This window comes from Mya arenaria, chromosome 5, assembly GCF_026914265.1.
Source record: "Mya arenaria isolate MELC-2E11 chromosome 5, ASM2691426v1".
NCBI classification, from domain to species: Eukaryota; Metazoa; Mollusca; class Bivalvia; order Myida; family Myidae; genus Mya; species Mya arenaria.
Genome location: NC_069126.1, coordinates 55,100,428 through 55,120,090, shown reverse-complemented (window position 1 = coordinate 55,120,090; position 19,663 = coordinate 55,100,428). Strand labels below are relative to the sequence as shown.

General features: G+C 34.8%; 1 protein-coding gene across 6 annotated transcripts in view; it reads right to left on the bottom strand.

Moving 5' to 3' along the window:
- The window catches only part of LOC128235121 (mucin-5AC-like), a 142,400-nt gene that overhangs the window by 51,198 nt on the left and 71,539 nt on the right, over window positions 1-19,663 (bottom strand). For 5 of the 6 annotated variants that reach the window (XM_052949861.1, XM_052949862.1, XM_052949860.1 and 2 more), the window contains one exon: window positions 15,316-15,550. In XM_052949861.1, coding sequence (XP_052805821.1) covers window positions 15,316-15,550 — 235 coding nt within the window. Of the gene's footprint in view, window positions 1-1,933; window positions 8,493-15,315; window positions 15,551-19,663 lie in introns of those variants that run through there. The other variant, XM_052949863.1, reaches the window with a different exon arrangement.

Here is a 19,663-nt window from a genome sequence, read left to right as displayed (position 1 = left end):
AACTACATAAATCTACTATCTGGGGCCAATAATCCTACATCCAGCTACTATCTACAACAGCATTGTTATTTATTAAAATATGTGCACTAGATTGAAAGTTGACAAATAAAAGTCCCACAAGTAGTCAAGTGTCATAACAGTGAAATTAACAACTGAAATAAAGAATACATACCATGACCTGAGTGCTTTCGCATGTCAGTTTATCACAAATCATCCAATAGTGGTATGTCATGTTTTTTAATAATAGTTCATATTTATCTGATCTAATGATCATTATTTTACTTCACTAATCCCTTTACTATTAATTTGTTTTAATTGGTGTGAATTCATTTATTAATTAAAACATCATCAATATTATTTTAATGAAATCCCAACAAAATGGCTACCAGTAGCTTTGATTTGAAATTGGCTCCCTAAATGCTGAGATTTAATTGGTCCTTGGTACAATCAGATAAGATCAGGCTTATCATGCATGTTGTAAAATTGGAAAGGAAATGACAAAGAATTTGGTAGTGGCATTACAAGAAATTTAAGGAATAATAATTCTATAAATGTTGTTATTACATGCAATTGATTATTGCCTATAAGTAAAATGTGTTCTTTTGATTTAAATAAAAAAATAATAATATATTTTTGATTTTTAAAATAATCTTTCTTTTTATTTCATTATTTTGTTTTAGTTTAGTTTGAAGGTAAATTGATCAATAATAAAATGCTTATCTACTGGTTGATTGATTGATTGATTGATTGATTGATTGATTGATTGATTGATTGATTAATTGATTAATTGATTGATTCATTCATTCATTCATTCATTCATTCATTCATTCATTCATTCATTCATTCATTCATTCATTCATTCATATTCTTGTATTTATGTGTATATTTCATAAATGTTTACTTTATTACACAAAGATACTACTTTTTTTACCTAAACTAAAAGATGCACTTCTTAGTAAAAAGATACACTTAAAATGCACTCTTTAATGACAGTAGATTATCAATAAAACTAAAGATACTTTTAAAAGGGATACCAATAAAAAAAGATGTATCTTCTGTTCCTGCCAAAATATTTATGCCAAAAACTACAGAAACTAGCTCTGAGTAGCAAAAAGTTTAAACATAAACCCAGTTTAATGGCACTGGTTAAATGCCAAAGACAGCCAAAAATTGTCTTATTTTAAATCAAATCAGTATGTACAGAGACAAAGAATAACTTGACCAACACGGATTCAATTTTAGTTTAAAATAAAAAATCCAAAATAGAATAATCAGGACCTGATGAGATGCGACACATTTTCAAAACAATTTAAAGGTATTTAGGAAAATGATATATTTTCAGACACCTGCGTTTTGAATAAAAAAAAACACAAAAAAATATTTGGAATTTCTATTTTAATAACTGTGTTATAAATAAATAATAAAATTTTGAAAATGAATTTCACAATATAAACCTTTGTTTTTCTCCAAAAGCTTAGTCTTTTCTTTGAAAAGCTTAGTCTTTTAAAGAAATACTAACCCAATTTTAATTTTGGAAAAGACGCAGTTAATATGAAAAAGACGCAGCTTTTCTAAGAGGCAATCTTTTACCTAGTCAAAAGACGCAGCTTTAGCTAAGCTTTGATTTAAAAAACGCATCTTCATAAACAAAAAGCGCAGCTTAGTAGAAAAAAACTCAGCTTTTAGAGAAAAGAACATAGCTTTTGTGCAGCTCTTTTTTAAAAAGCGCAGCTTTGAAGAAAAAGCACAGCTTTTTAGAGAAAAAAACATAGCTTTAGCTATGCTATTATTAAAAAGCACAGCTTTTGCTAACCTTTCTATAAAAAACACAGCTTTTGCTAAGCTTTTTCAAAATAGCTTAGCTAAAAAAACGCAGCTTTTTGAAAAGCATAGCTTTAGCTAAGCTAAAGCTGCGCTTTTTAGAAAGCTGAGCTTTTTTTTGGCACGGGAGCTGTCAAGCGGCATGATCTTGTTTCCTATTTCAAAGCATTTTATGTGCATACTTTTCTACAACAATGATAAATGTTTTAATTTTCAATTCAACATCCTTTAGCGAATATCAGCATCCCTCCCCCAGGCTGCTGGATTTTTATTTTGGGAATTTTAGGCCGCCAGGCCGCTAACTTAACGTTGCTAAGCCGCTGGACTGCTTGATCGAATTTTGAAAAAAAAAAGTTAATCGCTCCAGAGTGATAAATATTGCATACAAACAATTATTTGAGCATTGCTTTAGAAGAAATATCCTGAAAAAATGCTTTGAAAAGTAGAAAACAATTTAAGGCCGCTATGTTAATGTATGAATAAGAAACATTCATTTGATTTATAATTGTTTTCCAATCAAAAGCATGAACAATAACTTTGAAATAGTGAACAAACTTAGGCTGCTAGGACGCCAACTCCCACAGCCGTTAGGCCACAAGACCGCTAGGTCGCTAAATTCACACCGCAAGGCCGCTATGCTGCTAACTTCACTTCACTAGGCCGCTAACTTCAAGTACATTAAGCTGCCTATTCTTGCAGCCATCGATGAATTGCAACCATCACGTTTACTGGGTGTTCAAGATCAGCATGAAAGAAAATACATATGTGATTGGCGCATTCTTGTGAAAATTTGAAAGACCACGTTATTGAAGTACATGCACTCCAATAGATTATCCCGGTCTTTAATATTGTCTAGGACTGAGGATGTCACTTAATTGTTCCACATATCTGATATATTCACTTGTCATGTACATTTATCACTCACTCTCGTTCAATTCGTATTCACAACCAATCCTCAAGGTTGGTTCAAGTGGCCTAGCCGAGCACTCACTAATGTCCCACTCACACAAAAGACTTGAGTCTCACTCCAACTGTGAATACGGATATACCTTTCAATCGAAAATATCTCAACCGTATGTGATTGCCGAGGATTAACTCATTTAGTGTGAGTGAGAGTGATTGTTCTGAATTCAGCCCTAAGGCATTCATTCACAGTAAGATATTCAAATACTACAGCAATTATTGTTTTCAACATACATTTCTATCAATATCCTCGAAAATAGAATTGCAAACACTTGCATTTGAAAAATAAATCTATTTTTTTCTGGCCTTAGTAAAGCATTATGTTCAAGTCCAAGAATCAGACAAATTATAATAATCTCTTTAAATGGCCAAATTATAAATTTGCCACAACATAAGGAGGACAGGCCTACACAAATGTTTGGTTAGTTAGTAACCTCAACAAAAAAATCTTAACATTGACAGACATGCTAAATATACACAAATAATATATAACACTTACAATATTTTATATTATAATTATACACATTTATTACATAATTATGGCCAATACCAAAAAAGGAGAACTTACTATTCGTATATTCAATTATGGTTTTAAACATGAACATTTATGTAGATTAAAATATTTGGTTAATTAAAAGCACTACATTGAATTAGATTTTTACAACTATAATACTGTATATAATATAACAATAATATGGCACATGTATCTAAAACAACCTTATATAGGAAGGCCAGCAACAAAATACTAGCTCCTAAGTTTCTTCTATGGACAAACAAAAGTTGCACTAAAGTGCATATAGGTTATCAAACCTAATTTAAATAGTCTGTTGTGATTTTGCCCATGAAAATTGTTTTCAAGTTTGATGAACACTTACTTTAAAAGCTAAATGTTGCTTATTCAAAATTTAATCATTGGACAAATTCAATTTGGTTAATATCAAAGGCCAAAACTCTTGTTTGGTTGGTTATATAACTCACCAAATACAGCTGACATATAAACTTATATATAAAACATTACTCTTAAGTTTGAAAAAAAAAATGATTAAAACTGCATAAGTCATTTGATTGAATAGCTGCCAACCTGTTTTCCTGATACCTTATTTCCAACCAAATTATGTGATTATAAAAAAAAGGACAAGAAAACAAGACTACAAATCAGTTGTCTGTGTAGAAGAGTCAAAACTAATCAAAACTATGACAAAACATATACATTTATATCAATAGTACCCTCATATTATTTTTATTGCATGCTTAAATAATTGTTACAGTACATAACATAAGTCCTTGAAACAGTAGATGTTTCCATGAGAAAAATTTAACACCCCGAAAAAACTTCTAAAACCAACATGGAATGTGTTAATTAAAGGCCTTGAATAATAGCATATTTGAGAGGGGGAACATTTTCAAGGCATGTTAAAAGTTCAATGGGGCAATTTTGCAAATATGGGCCAGGTTGTAAAAATGATGTTCATAGATCATAAACATTTTTTCCGAGATATCTTAACTTGTATTTTATTCTAAACAAAGATCAAAGTTACCAAAAAAAATATAGATTGGAGATGATCATCAACACAAATGAATGTTTACATGCATGTTTATGTATGGTTTAAAGAATTAGAGTCCTCTTGCACTGTGAATCAAGTTTGCCACACACAAGTATGGTTTTTGAAAATGTGCTCAAGTCCATATTACTATTAACCAATTTATCAATTTACATTCAATTTGAAAAAAAATGTCATGGAGGACAATCTGGCCACAGAGTTATGGTTCTTGAAATGTATACAAGTCAAAAATATGTGAACATTTCTAAAGAATTCAATTAACATCAACTATTTCTTCAATATAATGTGCTTAACTTAGTAAAATTTAATAAAATGCCCTCCAGTTAGATGCAACACGGCTTTGCAAGAAGACCTATTTTGTCATTTGTTGATTTTAGAGTGAAACAAGTCAATGGCTTCTGAAAGAAAATGAAATCTTTGAAATATAGGTCGGGTAAATGTGTCCAACAAAACAATATTGATGTGGCCGAAGTGTAGATTATTGAAAACCATGGTGCAATCTGGTGCATTCTGGGCCTCCTGAGGAGCTTATTTTAGTACTGGAGAAATGACAGTATTAGGATCAAGGAGTCAGTAAATATACAAATGATATATGCAACAAGCCTACAGTGATGTGTCATTCACACCTGATTTTCTTCATAAAAATCCAAGGAACAAAAAAAATTGAGCACCGCAAGTTTAGAAAAAGCGTCGAATTTTTTTTTTATATGCAACAAGCCTACAGTGATGTGTCATTCACTCCTGATTTTCTTAATAAAAATCCAAGGAACAAAAAAAATTGAGCACAGCAAGTTTAGAAAAAGCATCGAAAAAAATCTAAATCTCTAAAATGATCCAAACAGAACATGAAGACTATAATTTTATGTACATTATTCCCAACTTAATCAGTTATAAATAGAACATTATTGAACATGGCTTCAAAAAGATTTTCAAATCTGTTGCTTTTTTATACCATCATGGCTAATGTCTGCATTTATAAACAGTTCGACTTTGTCAGTGTCAACTCAAACTCAGTCATTATCAATATCATCAATACATATTCCAGTTATCTGAATATTCTCGAGGTTGGTAATAAGTGTAACCAGATTCAAGGGCATGGTTAACATGGCCTTGGTGTATGTTGCCAGTTGTTGCAGGTCTTTGCCATTCCTCATTTCTTCGGTAATGGTTGGGGTAGAAGCTTTGCATGTTTCCAGAATAAACCATATTCTCAGGATAAACACTGTTGTTTGTTTTAACCTTGTTTGTGTTTCTCATCTGAGCTCCTTCAAGTCTTCGGATTTCTTGTTTTTGATTGGCAACCTGTAGGTCCTTTCTGGATATCTCTTTGTAGAGTGCTGATAACCATGCCTGGTATCCATATAAAAGGCCGTTCTGGGGTGCTTTTCCATATTTTGGCTATTGTTTTGTCCACTATAGATATATGCACCACCAGAGCGTTGTTGTCTTGTGGTTCTCTTGTGTCCATGCTTGCCTTTTCCATGTCCATGTCCCTTAGCTCTGTACAGAAACAGACCTAAGAAGACCACCAGACCTACCAACACCACACCACCAACTGTTGAGGCCACCACAATTATGACTGTTCTTTCATTTGAGGGGGTATTTGTAACACTTGGTGTGATAGTTTCAGTAGTTGTTCTAATGAAGGGAAACAATATGGTATAAATGGGTCACAGAGTTATGGCACTTATAAAGTACTACACACACATAATCATTCACATTGCTTATCATATACTGATGTTTCTATTTACATAAATTCCTTGTTCTGATGAATAATCTAAAAAGGTTGAACAGTCTGAGTTTAATAACCTGACACAAAAAGATTGTATAGTTACTGTGATCAAATGTATTTAAGTTGAAGTCTATAAAAACATTCCCCAATGGTTTTAAAGTCATAAAAAAATGTGGCTAATAATTGAAAAAAAAATGTGGCTAAAAACATAAGAAAATTGGACAGACTACTATAGGGCACCACCTATTTTATTTTTTTAAATAAGTAAAAGAGAATCAGGAACAACATAATATTCAAAATTTCATGACCATAAGGCTACAACAATTAATGTTTTTGCTATATGAATTTTGCCCTAAAAAAATGGAGGTAGCTGGCTAAATAAAACTTATCAAACAATATTTCCATTTCATTTAAAAAAGGAAAAAAAAATCCTTCATAAATCATCATTAGAATGATTAAAATGCTGAATAATCATAACTTAGTAAAATTTAATAAAATGCCCTCCAGTTAGATGCAACACGGCTTTGCAAGAAGACCTATTTTGTCATTTGTTGATTTTAGAGTGAAACAAGTCAATGGCTTCTGAAAGAAAATGAAATCTTTGAAATATAGGTCGGGTAAATGTGTCCAACAAAACAATATTGATGTGGCCGAAGTGTAGATTATTGAAAACCATGGTGCAATCTGGTGCATTCTGGGCCTCCTGAGGAGCTTATTTTAGTACTGGAGAAATGACAGTATTAGGATCAAGGAGTCAGTACACATACTGCAACTTTGGATGATTTTCTATATATTTTTGTCAGAATCATGTGGATTTAGCTGCGTATTGCGTAGGATAGGCAGCTACATGCCTGATTGTCAAGTACATGACATTTATAACTGGAGCTCCCACAAGTTTCCTGTTATAAAATCATTATGATAATAGTACTTTACATCCATATTCACCAAACATTTTGCAGTCAGTGTAAATTATCTAAACCATACCAGACAAAAATATCACTGCACATAAAACTCAGTGTCAACTTAATATTTCAACGAATATACCAACTATTTGTAGTTTTTGTAAGAAAAACAATACATCCCTCATCTAACTGCCACACCTTCCATGAGATATGATCCAAACATAAAGGAGTCGGAAGCATTGGCAGGTGTCTAATATCCATCCAAGTAAAATATACAAATGATATATGCAACAAGCCTACAGTGATGTGTCATTCACACCTGATTTTCTTCATAAAAATCCAAGGAACAAAAAAAATTGAGCACCGCAAGTTTAGAAAAAGCGTCGAATTTTTTTTTTATATGCAACAAGCCTACAGTGATGTGTCATTCACTCCTGATTTTCTTAATAAAAATCCAAGGAACAAAAAAAATTGAGCACAGCAAGTTTAGAAAAAGCATCGAAAAAAATCTAAATCTCTAAAATGATCCAAACAGAACATGAAGACTATAATTTTATGTACATTATTCCCAACTTAATCAGTTATAAATAGAACATTATTGAACATGGCTTCAAAAAGATTTTCAAATCTGTTGCTTTTTTATACCATCATGGCTAATGTCTGCATTTATAAACAGTTCGACTTTGTCAGTGTCAACTCAAACTCAGTCATTATCAATATCATCAATACATATTCCAGTTATCTGAATATTCTCGAGGTTGGTAATAAGTGTAACCAGATTCAAGGGCATGGTTAACATGGCCTTGGTGTATGTTGCCAGTTGTTGCAGGTCTTTGCCATTCCTCATTTCTTCGGTAATGGTTGGGGTAGAAGCTTTGCATGTTTCCAGAATAAACCATATTCTCAGGATAAACACTGTTGTTTGTTTTAACCTTGTTTGTGTTTCTCATCTGAGCTCCTTCAAGTCTTCGGATTTCTTGTTTTTGATTGGCAACCTGTAGGTCCTTTCTGGATATCTCTTTGTAGAGTGCTGATAACCATGCCTGGTATCCATATAAAAGGCCGTTCTGGGGTGCTTTTCCATATTTTGGCTATTGTTTTGTCCACTATAGATATATGCACCACCAGAGCGTTGTTGTCTTGTGGTTCTCTTGTGTCCATGCTTGCCTTTTCCATGTCCATGTCCCTTAGCTCTGTACAGAAACAGACCTAAGAAGACCACCAGACCTACCAACACCACACCACCAACTGTTGAGGCCACCACAATTATGACTGTTCTTTCATTTGAGGGGGTATTTGTAACACTTGGTGTGATAGTTTCAGTAGTTGTACTGATAGGTGCATTAGTTGCTGTGGAAGGCATACGAGTCGTTTTGGTGGTGGATTCAGTACTTGTACTGGTAGGCGTGGTAGTTGTTGTGGAAGGCGTAGTACTTGTGGTAGAGATTTCAGTAGTTGTGGTCGAAGGTGTGGTTGTTGTGGTTGTGGTGGTGGTTGTGGTGGTAGGTATACCTGGCAATGAACAGGAAAACATTCAATTCATGCTGTTTGGTATCCTGTTATCCTACAATGACTGCAATTTTTACATAAACTTAATTAATTTATCAATTAGTATACCACTTCTTATTATGCCAAATGGTGAGCAGCAATGTGGTCATGGCTTCTTTCACATCCGGTGTGCAAAATACTGATAGGTAGTTTTGTGGTCATTGTAATTCATGGTCCAAACAAGCATTCAACATAACTAGCTTATGGTGTCACATCATAAAAATAAGGAAAGAAGATCCTCGACAATACAGAAGTATTTGTGAAAAGATTAAGTAACTTGTAAAAGGGAAAAAGTATGATTAAGCAATTATCTGTGTTCAAGGATAACCATTCCAAAGATTCCAAATGGAAACCAAACATTAATTATTTTTATCTTCAATTGAAACTAAAGTTCTTTGTTGAGTCACAGTAGTAGTAAAATGATATCATCTGCATAAAAAATATAATGATTTTATCCAGTATACTTGACAAAAATAGACAAAAAACAAGAGCTGTCACAGTATGTGACGAATGCCCCCGATTGTGACATTGACCTATGAGCAAGGTCAGTACATGAAAAGTTGATCTTGCCTTTACATGTCAAAAACATATGGCAAGTTATTTTAAATTGCCTATAAACATAAAAAAATACCACCCATAGTTGACAACCGACACTGTTATGTCCTTATATATGCAGCATTCCATTGTGAATAAACACCCAAGTGTGACCTTGACCTTTGAGATAGGGACACGGGTCTGTCATGCGACACGTCGTCTTGGTATGTGGAACACATGTGGCAAGTTATTTTAAAATCTGTCCAGACAAGGAAAAGTTACAGCCCGGACAAGACAACTTATACTCTATGTCCTTATATGCAGCACTCTGTTGTGAATAAACACCTAAGTGTGACCTTGACCTTAGAGGTAGGGACACGGGTCTTGCACGCGACACGTCATCTTGGTATGTGGAACACATGTGGCAAGTTATTTTAAAATCTGTCCATACAAGGGAAAGTTACAGCCCGGACACGACAACCTATACTCTATGTCCTTATATGCAGCACTCCATTGTGAATAAACACTAAGTGTGACCTTGACCTTAGAGGTAGGGACACGGGTCGTTCACGCGACACGTTGTTTTGGTATGTGGAACACATGTGGCAAGTTATTTTAAAATCTGTCCATACATGGGAAAGTTACAGCCCGGACACGACAACCTATACTCTATGTCCTATATGCAGCACTCCATTGTGAATAAACACTAAGTGTGACCTTGACCTTTGAGGTAGGGGCACAGGTCTTGCACGCCACACGTCGTCTTGGTATGTGGAACACATGTGGCAAGTTATTTTAAAATCTGTCCATACAAGGGAAAGTTACAGCCCGGACACGACAACCTATACTCTATGTCCTATATGCAGCACTCCATTGTGAATAAAGACTAAGTGTGACCTTGACCTTTAAGGTAGGGACACGGGTCTTGCACGCGACACGTCGTCTTGGTATGTGGAACACATGTGGCAAGTTATTTTAAAATCTGTCAATACAAGGGAAAGTTACAGCCCGGACACGACAACCTATACTCTATGTCCTATATGCAGCACTCCATTGTGAATAAAGACTAAGTGTGACCTTGACCTTTGAGGTAGGGGCAGGGGTCTTGCACGCGACACGTCGTCTTGGTATGTGGAACACATTTGGCAAGTTATTTTAAAATCTGTCCATACAAGGGAAAGTTACAGCCCGGACACGAGTTATTGAGCCGGACACACGGACGGACAGAAGGACGGACGGTGCGATTTTAATATGCCCACCTTCGGGGGCATAACAATAAAACTCTCACCACAAAATAACGCCTGGGGTTGTAATAAATATGCGACTTAAGGCAATCTGATTGTCATACATTATTGACTTCATTCATTCTATTGAACAGTTATTTATAACAAGAAATCTGATTCGCTACATTAATCTAATTAAGACCAATGTTAAATACCATCCCTGAATAACAGCCATAACTGGACAAAATAACTTCCATCATATGACTTACTGTATTGAAGTTTTAAATTCGTTTCTAGATTATTAAAGGATTCTATCTATAATAATAATCCTATATTGTATGTCTGGTTTGTCTGTAAATTAAAGTAACAGGACAATAGAAGATTGAAAAAGTCTAATCATAATGCAGTGCTGTCATTTAGTTGATAAATTTAAAACAAAAACCAATGTTTGATCAAGAAAAACATTACTTAACTATACAAATACAGCTTTATTTATGTAGTGCCCCAAGAATAAATTATACAAATAGATACATACAGTTATAATCAATGCTTTGTATATAATACTTGTGTGATGTATTTAAAAAATAACTGAGTGATATCCTATGCAAAAATGTAAAGCAAAGATTTTATTTGCTAGTGCTTACACTAGGTTTTTATAACAAGAATGCTGTAATGCAAAGAAGAAATTGCAGCATGTTAGATTATAACAATAATTTCGAGATTTAACTAGAAGCGCCGCAATGCGACGAAACCAGGTTTTTGTTAGGGGCAATCAGAAATTATAGCCAATTAATTTGTTGTATGAGCAAGTTCAATCTGCAGCTTCATATAAGCTAAATTCACAGAAAAACAGGCAGAAAAACATTTTTCTATTTTTAGGAACAGTGACCTTGACCCCACCTCCCAAGCTAGCTCTTCACATAAGCTACCTTCGCTCTAAGTTTCATCAATATCTATCAATGCTAACTAAAGTCATTGGGCAGAAACCGTTTTTCTATTTTTAGTAACAGTGACCTTGACCTTAGCTCCACCCCCCTCAAAAGCCATCCCAAGCTAGCTCTGTACATAAGCTACCTACACACCAAGTTTTATCACACCAAGTTTTATCAATATCTATCAATGCTAACTAAAGTTATTGGGTGGACACCATTTTTAAATATTTTAGTAACAGTGACCTTGACCTTAGCCCCACCCCCCTCAAAAGCAATCCCAAGCTAGCTCTTCACATAAGCTACCTTCACTCTAAGTTTCATCAATATCTATCAATGCTATCAAAAGTTATTTGGCAAAAAACATTTTTCTATTTCAAGTAACAGTGACATTGACCTTAGCCCCTCCCCACTCAAAAGCAATCCCAAGCTAGCTCTTCACATACTACCTACACACCAAGTTTCATCAATATCTGTCAATCCTAACTTAAGTTATTGGGTGGAAACCATTTTTCTATTTTTAGTAATAGTGACCTTGACCTTAGCCCCTCCCCACTCAAAAGCAATTACAAGCTAGCTCTTCACATAAGCTACCTACACACTAAGTTTCATCAATATCTATCAATGCTAACTTATGTTATTGGGCAGAAACCATTTTTCTACTTTTAGTAACAGGCGACCTTGACCTTAGCCCCAACCACCTCAAAAGCAATCCCAAGCTAGCTCTGTACATAAGCTACCTACACACCAAGTTTCATCAATATCGGTCAATGCCAACTAAAGTCATTGGGCAGAAACTATTTTTCTATTTTAAGTAACAGTGACCTTGACCTTAGCCCATCCCCCCTCAATAGCAATCCCAAGCTAGCTCTTCACATAAGCTACCTACACACCAATTTTCGTCAATATCTATCAATCCTAACTAAAGTTATTGGGCAGAAACCATTTTTCTATTTTTAGTAACAGGCGACCTTGACCTTAGCCCCACCCCCCTAAAAGCAATCCCAAGCTAGCTATTCACATAAGCTACCTACACACCAAGTATCATCAATATCTGTCAATGCTAACTAAAGTTATTGGGCAGAAACCATTTTTCTATTTTAAGTAACAGTGACCTTGACCATTTTTTTATTTTAAGTAATAGTGACCTTGACCTTAGCCCCTCCCCACTCAAAAGCAATCCTAAGCTAGCTCTTCACATAAGCAACTTACACACCAAGTTTCGTCAATATCTATCAATGCTAACTAAAGTTATTGGGCAGAAACCATTTTTCTATTTTTAGTAACAGTGACCTTGACCTTAGCCCCAACCCCCTCAAAAGCAATCCCAAGCTAGCTCTTCCCATAAGCTACCTACACACCAAGTTTCATCAATATCTATCAATGCTAACTAAAGTTATTTAACAGAAACCAATGTTTGACGCCCGCCTGCCCGCCCGTCCAACGACAACCTCATTCTAATAACCCGGTTTTCGTTTTGAAAACCTGGTTAAAAAGATTTGAGGTATTCATGCATTTATGTTATTATTCAAGATGCTCTTTTTGTTCTCAATCATAGATCAAAACTATTTTGCATTCCATTTGGTTTTTTTCTAGTTCAAGAATGACTTCCATGCTTAATATAGAAAACCTTCATTAATATGTTAATGCCGAGAACCTTTTTGTTTATTGCTGTACAAAAAGTTCAGCATTACCATGAATTGAATATGTCACCTGGTTAGAGAGCCCAATTCAAAACAATTATTAACTAGAGCTGCAAGAAACACGTGACAAATGCCCCCTGATAAGGCATTGTATAACACGAAAACAAATTGAAAGATGGTTACAAGGGTCACCTGTAGGTCATGACCTACACAGTTTGAGGTTGGTTACAGGTCCAATTGTTTTCTTCAAACAAAGGGTTTGTGTTAAAGGTCCTTTTGACTGGGTAACTGCCACTCAAAATCAATAGGAGTCATCTTCTGGCCATGACCAACCTCCCCAGTAAGTTTGAGGACCTTAGGCCCAAAGCTACGGTAGTCTGACAAGCTTTTTGTGTTCTAGGTCACTGCAACTGTGCCCCTTGACCTACTGACCTCAAAATCAATAGGATCATTAGCAGGTCATGAACATACTCCCCATCAAGTTTAAAGACCGTAGCATAGTATAGTTGTCAATTTGATTGCAAGGTGACCTTTGACCTACTGACCTCAAAATCAATAAAGGTCCCCTACTGGTCATGACCAACCTCTCTACCAAGTTTGATGACCTTAGACACAAGTTTTTAGTAATTAAGCAACACAAGTTCAAACGGACGGACAAGGAAAAATCTATACAAAATATTTATAACCCCTCCCTATTTTTTGTGGATGCATTTTTGGCAAAAACATTTAAATACACAGTCTCAGGGAACCCTGTAAATATTTTCTTCTGCAAGTACATCATATTTGTATATCACTTTATGATATATACTCATTACAGTGCCTCATTAAAGTATCAGAGCTTTATATATTGAGGTATAAATAAAACAGTACTGGATGTAGATAAAGGTAAAATAATGCTTGTGCAGCAGTGATAAATGTTGATCAGAGAATCCCCTGGACGAATACAAAATTATTGAACTTATTGTATACCTGTGGTGGGGGCAATTTATGTTGTGTATTTTTATACTTTTTTAGGACTCCAAAAAATTAGCAGGGTCCAACAAACTTCCACAAATGGAAAAAATTGCATTATTTTTAGACATTTTTTCACAAACGGGCAGGTTTAAAATAGATCACCACAAATAGGTAAAATTGGACCTGAAATAATGCCAACGTAATGTCCCTGTGAACAAAGATGAAGACCTAACAATTACATCTAGATTTTTTAAGACTTCAAGAACTGGGGCAAAATTCACTAAGTCTAGAATTTGAAATTGAGACTTACAAGACTAGGAATGTCAAATTTTAATTTTTTTGGTAAATTGCAATAAAAAGAATACTAATGGTAAACATTACTGTTATCAAATGACTTGTTTTACAGTTTTTTTATATTCACGATTTTGCTTTCCTAACTCTGAGTTTCAATCTCAGACTCAATATGTAAGTGAACATGGTTCTGGAGTAAATCTCCGAGTTCTTGAATCTGGATTCATAAATTTAGGTAGTTCTCTTACTATATGGTTCAAGTTGACAAATTTCTTACAAGAACATAGATAATCCTTGGAATTTACTTAAATATCTTGTATACTACTACCGTATTTTCTCGACTATAAGGCGATTCGCTTATAAGACGGCCCCCTAACTTTGCCCATGAAATCTGGTGCTTTTTGTTTCGACTCGCTTATAAGACGGGGTCAATTTTATCATGCAGATAAAACGGTACACTGTGTGACGTCAGAGCACGCGCAGTGAAGAGATTTCGTGTTGTTGTTTACTTAATTGCCCCATACTTGTATCAGCAGACGATATACTGGATAGACGAATACCCTATGTAAAATTTTACTGATTTTGACTTGAATCTTTTTTTAATATTTTAATGACTCGCTTATAAGACGGGTCCCCTACTTTGGGGGTAAAAATCGGGACCCAATTTCCCCGTCTTATAGTCGAGAAAATACGGTACTACTAGTAGTTAAAGAATTTGGTGAAAGAACATTCATAGTTAAACTAAAGTAATTTGAATAAAGTCATGAAACATTGTGAATTAAACATTATAACTTATTTTTTGCCAAATTGTTACACCTAGTTGGGTAATAAGACGTGCAATTCAAAATGCCTAATTCAACCTATTATTTATTGTTCATTCCTCAATCAACAAATGAACTCTCCCAATCAGTGAGAATGTCTTTTTAAAATTTGTATTTTGCATGTGAAAGAAGAAATTTAAACTGTAACACATAATTTTTACACATTTTATTCTAATAAGTTAAAATTCTGGCAAGCAAATTTTTATGAAGGGCAAGTTATATCTGTGTGTGGACAAGTCGATAATTTTGAGATTTCCTCATCCTTAATTGCCATTGAAAGAAGCATTTCCTTATGAATAAGAAAATAAACACACTTTGAACAGTTTGAATTCAAAAGCGGCAAATAATTGTTTGATTGCACATGTTCAGTTTAAGCTCTAAAGATAACTTACCAGGAAGGTAATATGACCGGTCAAAGGTGTAGTAAAGATGATCTGTAAAATCTGCATGAATTATCTCCACTTGCAGTTTGATTTCATCTCCATTTGAAGAAGGGTGTTTGTATGTCACCCCAACAGTCATTTTACCAGCTGGCTTAGTATTGCAAGTGCTGCATCCAGTAGTATCTGTATCATTGTAAGACTGGATGTCTGCGTTACTAGTGTCCAACAACTCTGCCTGGTTTGCCTAAAATACAAGAAAGACTGCAATAAATCATGCAAGTTTCAAAATCCCAGAATCATACATTATCAAGTACTGTTAACTTAATATTTGATTTGAAGCCACTTTAAAGGGTCCACTTACTTTACCCATGCAAATAAGACAAGCCAGACAACAACGTCAACAAAAGTGCTTTTTTTTTTTTTACACACAGTTTTTTCTCTTATTATTTTTTGTCTATCAAAAAAACACACCATTAAATCACAGCTGTTGAAAGGCCAAAACTCTGTGATTTGCTGAAACAGAGTTATGGTTCTAATACACTGCACATCCTCTCAATGTGCTTAACAAGTGTATAAAGTTAAATTAAATAACATCAATTAGTTTTCAAGTTTTGCTCCGAACAAGGAAAAGTAACAAAGGGCAAATACTCTGCAATCACCTAAAATAGAGTTATGGTTCTTGCACTCCCTCTTGTTTTGCTTTACCATTGTATGAAGTTTAATTAAGTTCAACTAAGTAGTTTTGCTCCGGACAACAAAAAGTAACAAAGGCCAATAACTCTTAAAATAGCTTAAAATAGAGTTATCTTTCTTGTACACTACTTCCTCTTATTATCTTCTATAATTGTTTAATCAAATTCCATCCGGTAGTTTTCAAGTTTTTTTCTGGACAAGGAAATTGCAATGGACTAACCGACCAACCGACCGACCATCACAGACCAACAACAGGGTGACTCCAATAATTATGTCTCCTTAAAACTTTAAGGCTTTTCAATTTTTAGTTACAGTGACTAGGGCTACCACGATATACCGGCACCGGTATATCGAGGTACGAAGCACAAAAAAATCGTACCACAGTACAACATTACCGTTTTTTTTCCATTAAAATTCAATTTTCAAAACTTATCGGTCTTTTCATAATTTGGATTATGATAAAATTAATGTGTGCAGATACAATAATCGATTACTTCCTGTTCCAGTCATGTAGGCGCTTGCAATATCCCTAAAACCCGGGTCTCCGGATCGCCGTTCACTGTACCGATCAATTTGTTACTAATCAATTTTGTGTTTTCTTACAGTTTATAGTATTGTTATTAAACGTAACAGTTAATAATTTTGTTTCATTATTCGTTACGTAATGATAAACAATAAGCCGAATATAGATAATAACATGTTTCATTTCTTTCACAGTGAATTTACCACATATTTTAATATGCTATAGATCTATCGTGCACGTGCATGTGTGGTCTTAGTGTTAATTGTTTACATTTTTCTAGTCCAAAGTTAAAGACTGAACTGATATAGAAGTTTTGAACTCCGTGATGGTTTTATTGTTGTGTTTGGTTCATTTGTATTTAGTTAGATATGTTCTAGTCAACATATGCTATCATCATATCTATGAATTGTTTAAGCAGTTTGCTGTTTTGAATAAAAATGTTCCAATTCGAATCATTATTATTAATACACAAAAATATCGCGGTACATATCGCAATAGGCTGCTCTTGTATCGCGATATACCGCGATACGGTCTTGGCGTATTGTGGCAGCCCTAACAGTCACTGCTCCAGCCAGGATTTGAAAAGGGCAGGGTGGAGTTTTGAAAAGGGCAAACTACATGAGTCGTGTAGGGGTGATTGGGGGTGGGTGTGGGAGGGGTCCACCCCGTCACAAGGTTGTTTTTTTTTTTTTGGGGGGGGGGGGTCTCCACCTAGAATTTGTTTTGTTTTCATGCTCAATTTAAATCATTTTCCATGATTTCCAGACTTGAATAAAAAAAGTTCTGTTTTTTTTTCTCCAAATTTGGTAGGATGTGTTTGAATATATCAAAATTAAAATTTGTCTTTTTGTCTGTGGTAGTATGATAATGTACTTGTTTGGAGTCTTCTTTAGTGCAATGGCACATATTTCTAAAAAAAAATCATGTAAAATGAAGAAAAAACAAAGACAGTTAAACATTTGAAGCAAGCAAATAAATAAATACACAAAAAACAAATATGTAGGGGACGAATCTTAGTTTGGTACGATCGGGATTGGGTACGAATGTTACATTCAGCCTGGCTGTTTTTAAATTGTCTTTGGTAAAATAATGTTTAATATGCTAATGTTTTAGAATAAAATGAGTGACCTTGACCCAACCCTCTCAAAGGCATTCTCAGACTAGCTCTTCACATAAAGAATACCTTTGAAAAAAAAATGAAAAGGGCAGGGTGGAGTTTTGATAAGGGCAAGCTACATGAGCCGCGAAGTGGCGAATGGGGATGGGCAGCCCCTCCTGCAAGGGGGTGGGGGGCTAGGTGGGGTGGGAGGGGTTCTCCACCTATATTTTTTGGTTTTCATACCCAATTTAATGCATTTTCCTACATTGCCATTTGCTACATTTTTTTAGAAGGGTGTCTTAAGAGTGTTCAGGCAAAGTTAGATCATAAAAGTTCCCCCGAAGTACTTTTACTTTGGGCCCCAAAGTTAAAATAAATTCCATTCAGCAGTGGGAATTTCCCTGTGTGTCAATCTCTTTATGGGTCAAAGGATTTGTCCTCACACCGATCTTGGCAGAGGAAGAGTTTGAGCTGGTGCAGCTAGGAGGAGACCTCATTGTGACTTTGTTTCCACATCTTTTAATAGAGTTGGTTCTACTGCAGAAATAGTTTTAAACTCTTCGCAGGCAATCATAAGATGATTTCATTCCCCACAGAGGATGCACGTCTGGAACTTAGACACACAATCACCCTTTCTGTGAAATATTGTACTCATGCACTTAGGACATTGAAAATCTTTTGGGATATATCCTTTCTTTCTGTATTGATGATGATTGTTTTTAAGGTTTGAGTAGTATGCATCCAAAAAAGGTATAAATTCATCGTTTAATTCAAGGCAATATGATTGTAGAAGTTCGAAGTTGTTAACCAGTCTATTAATTTCTTCAGCAGCAGCCACATCCTGATCATTTCCATGATATTCAACTGGATCAGTTTGTAAACATTCCACCTTTAATGAGAGTTCCATGGTATCTCTTTTGTATTGTTCATTTTCAGCAACAAGATTTGCTATTTGCTCACCTTGTTGTTTGAGTTTTGCCTGGTCATTCTCACATTTCTCTTTGAGAGATTCAATTACCTTGTTGAAGTTGTCAGCCATGGAATTTGCTTTTGAAATCTCATCATTGATCTCATTTCGACAACAGTGTAATTCTGCTTTGTATTGAAGATGTAGAAAGAGTGATTTTGGAAAGAGGAATGCCAGATCCTCACTGTTAATTTCATAAAATAGTAGTTCCTGGAAGTTCTTCTTCAGAATAAAAGCGGTCATGCGATCTTGGTCTCTGGTTCTTTTATACTGGAGCTGAAGACAAGATATTTGTTGCTGACGTAAGTAACATCCCCTGGCAAAGTGTCCATACCTTCTGCAGTGGAAGCACTGTGCATTCTTGGCATGGCAAAGCATCACAGGATGGGATAGTCCACATCGTTTGCAAATAGATATTGGTGCCATTGGTGTTGGGGAATCACTCAATGGCAGGTAAAAATAATATATGTCCACACAAACCTAAGTCCACAACGGATCACTAAGAAGCTGAAAACTCTTTACTCTGGATTACTTCCACCAATGTTTTATGAGGAGAATTCTCTGTCACAACGTCTAGTTACTCAAAAGGTTGTCTCCTCAAGGGTCTGTGTGGGAGTCTTCGAACACAAATGCTTATTCAAGGAAGTCCTTGTACACCGTTTCTCAAGTTTTATTCACAAGCTGGATAACCAACATTTATTTACAACATACAATGGATAGTCCACAGATATTACTTAGAAATGATTCTCTTAGGAGGTCCTAACCATACGGCTGTCAATTCTAGACTGATGAAAGCAAGTAACAAATTTAACAAGAAAGCTTTAGAACAAACATGGAATACCAAAGAACATATTATTGTAACAACATATTTTAAGACGTTCCCTTAAGGTTATGTATAAAAGCAACATGTGTCAATTGATAAACAATCATTCTTTGAATTTTGAAGGGATTACAGAAAGATAAAGCAGGAAGGATTTAATAATAGAACAAAGGTAGTTAAGATAAAATGAAGCCAAATATGAACCTACAAGATTATTACAAACTGTTATAAATTATTCAACAAACATCTTTATAA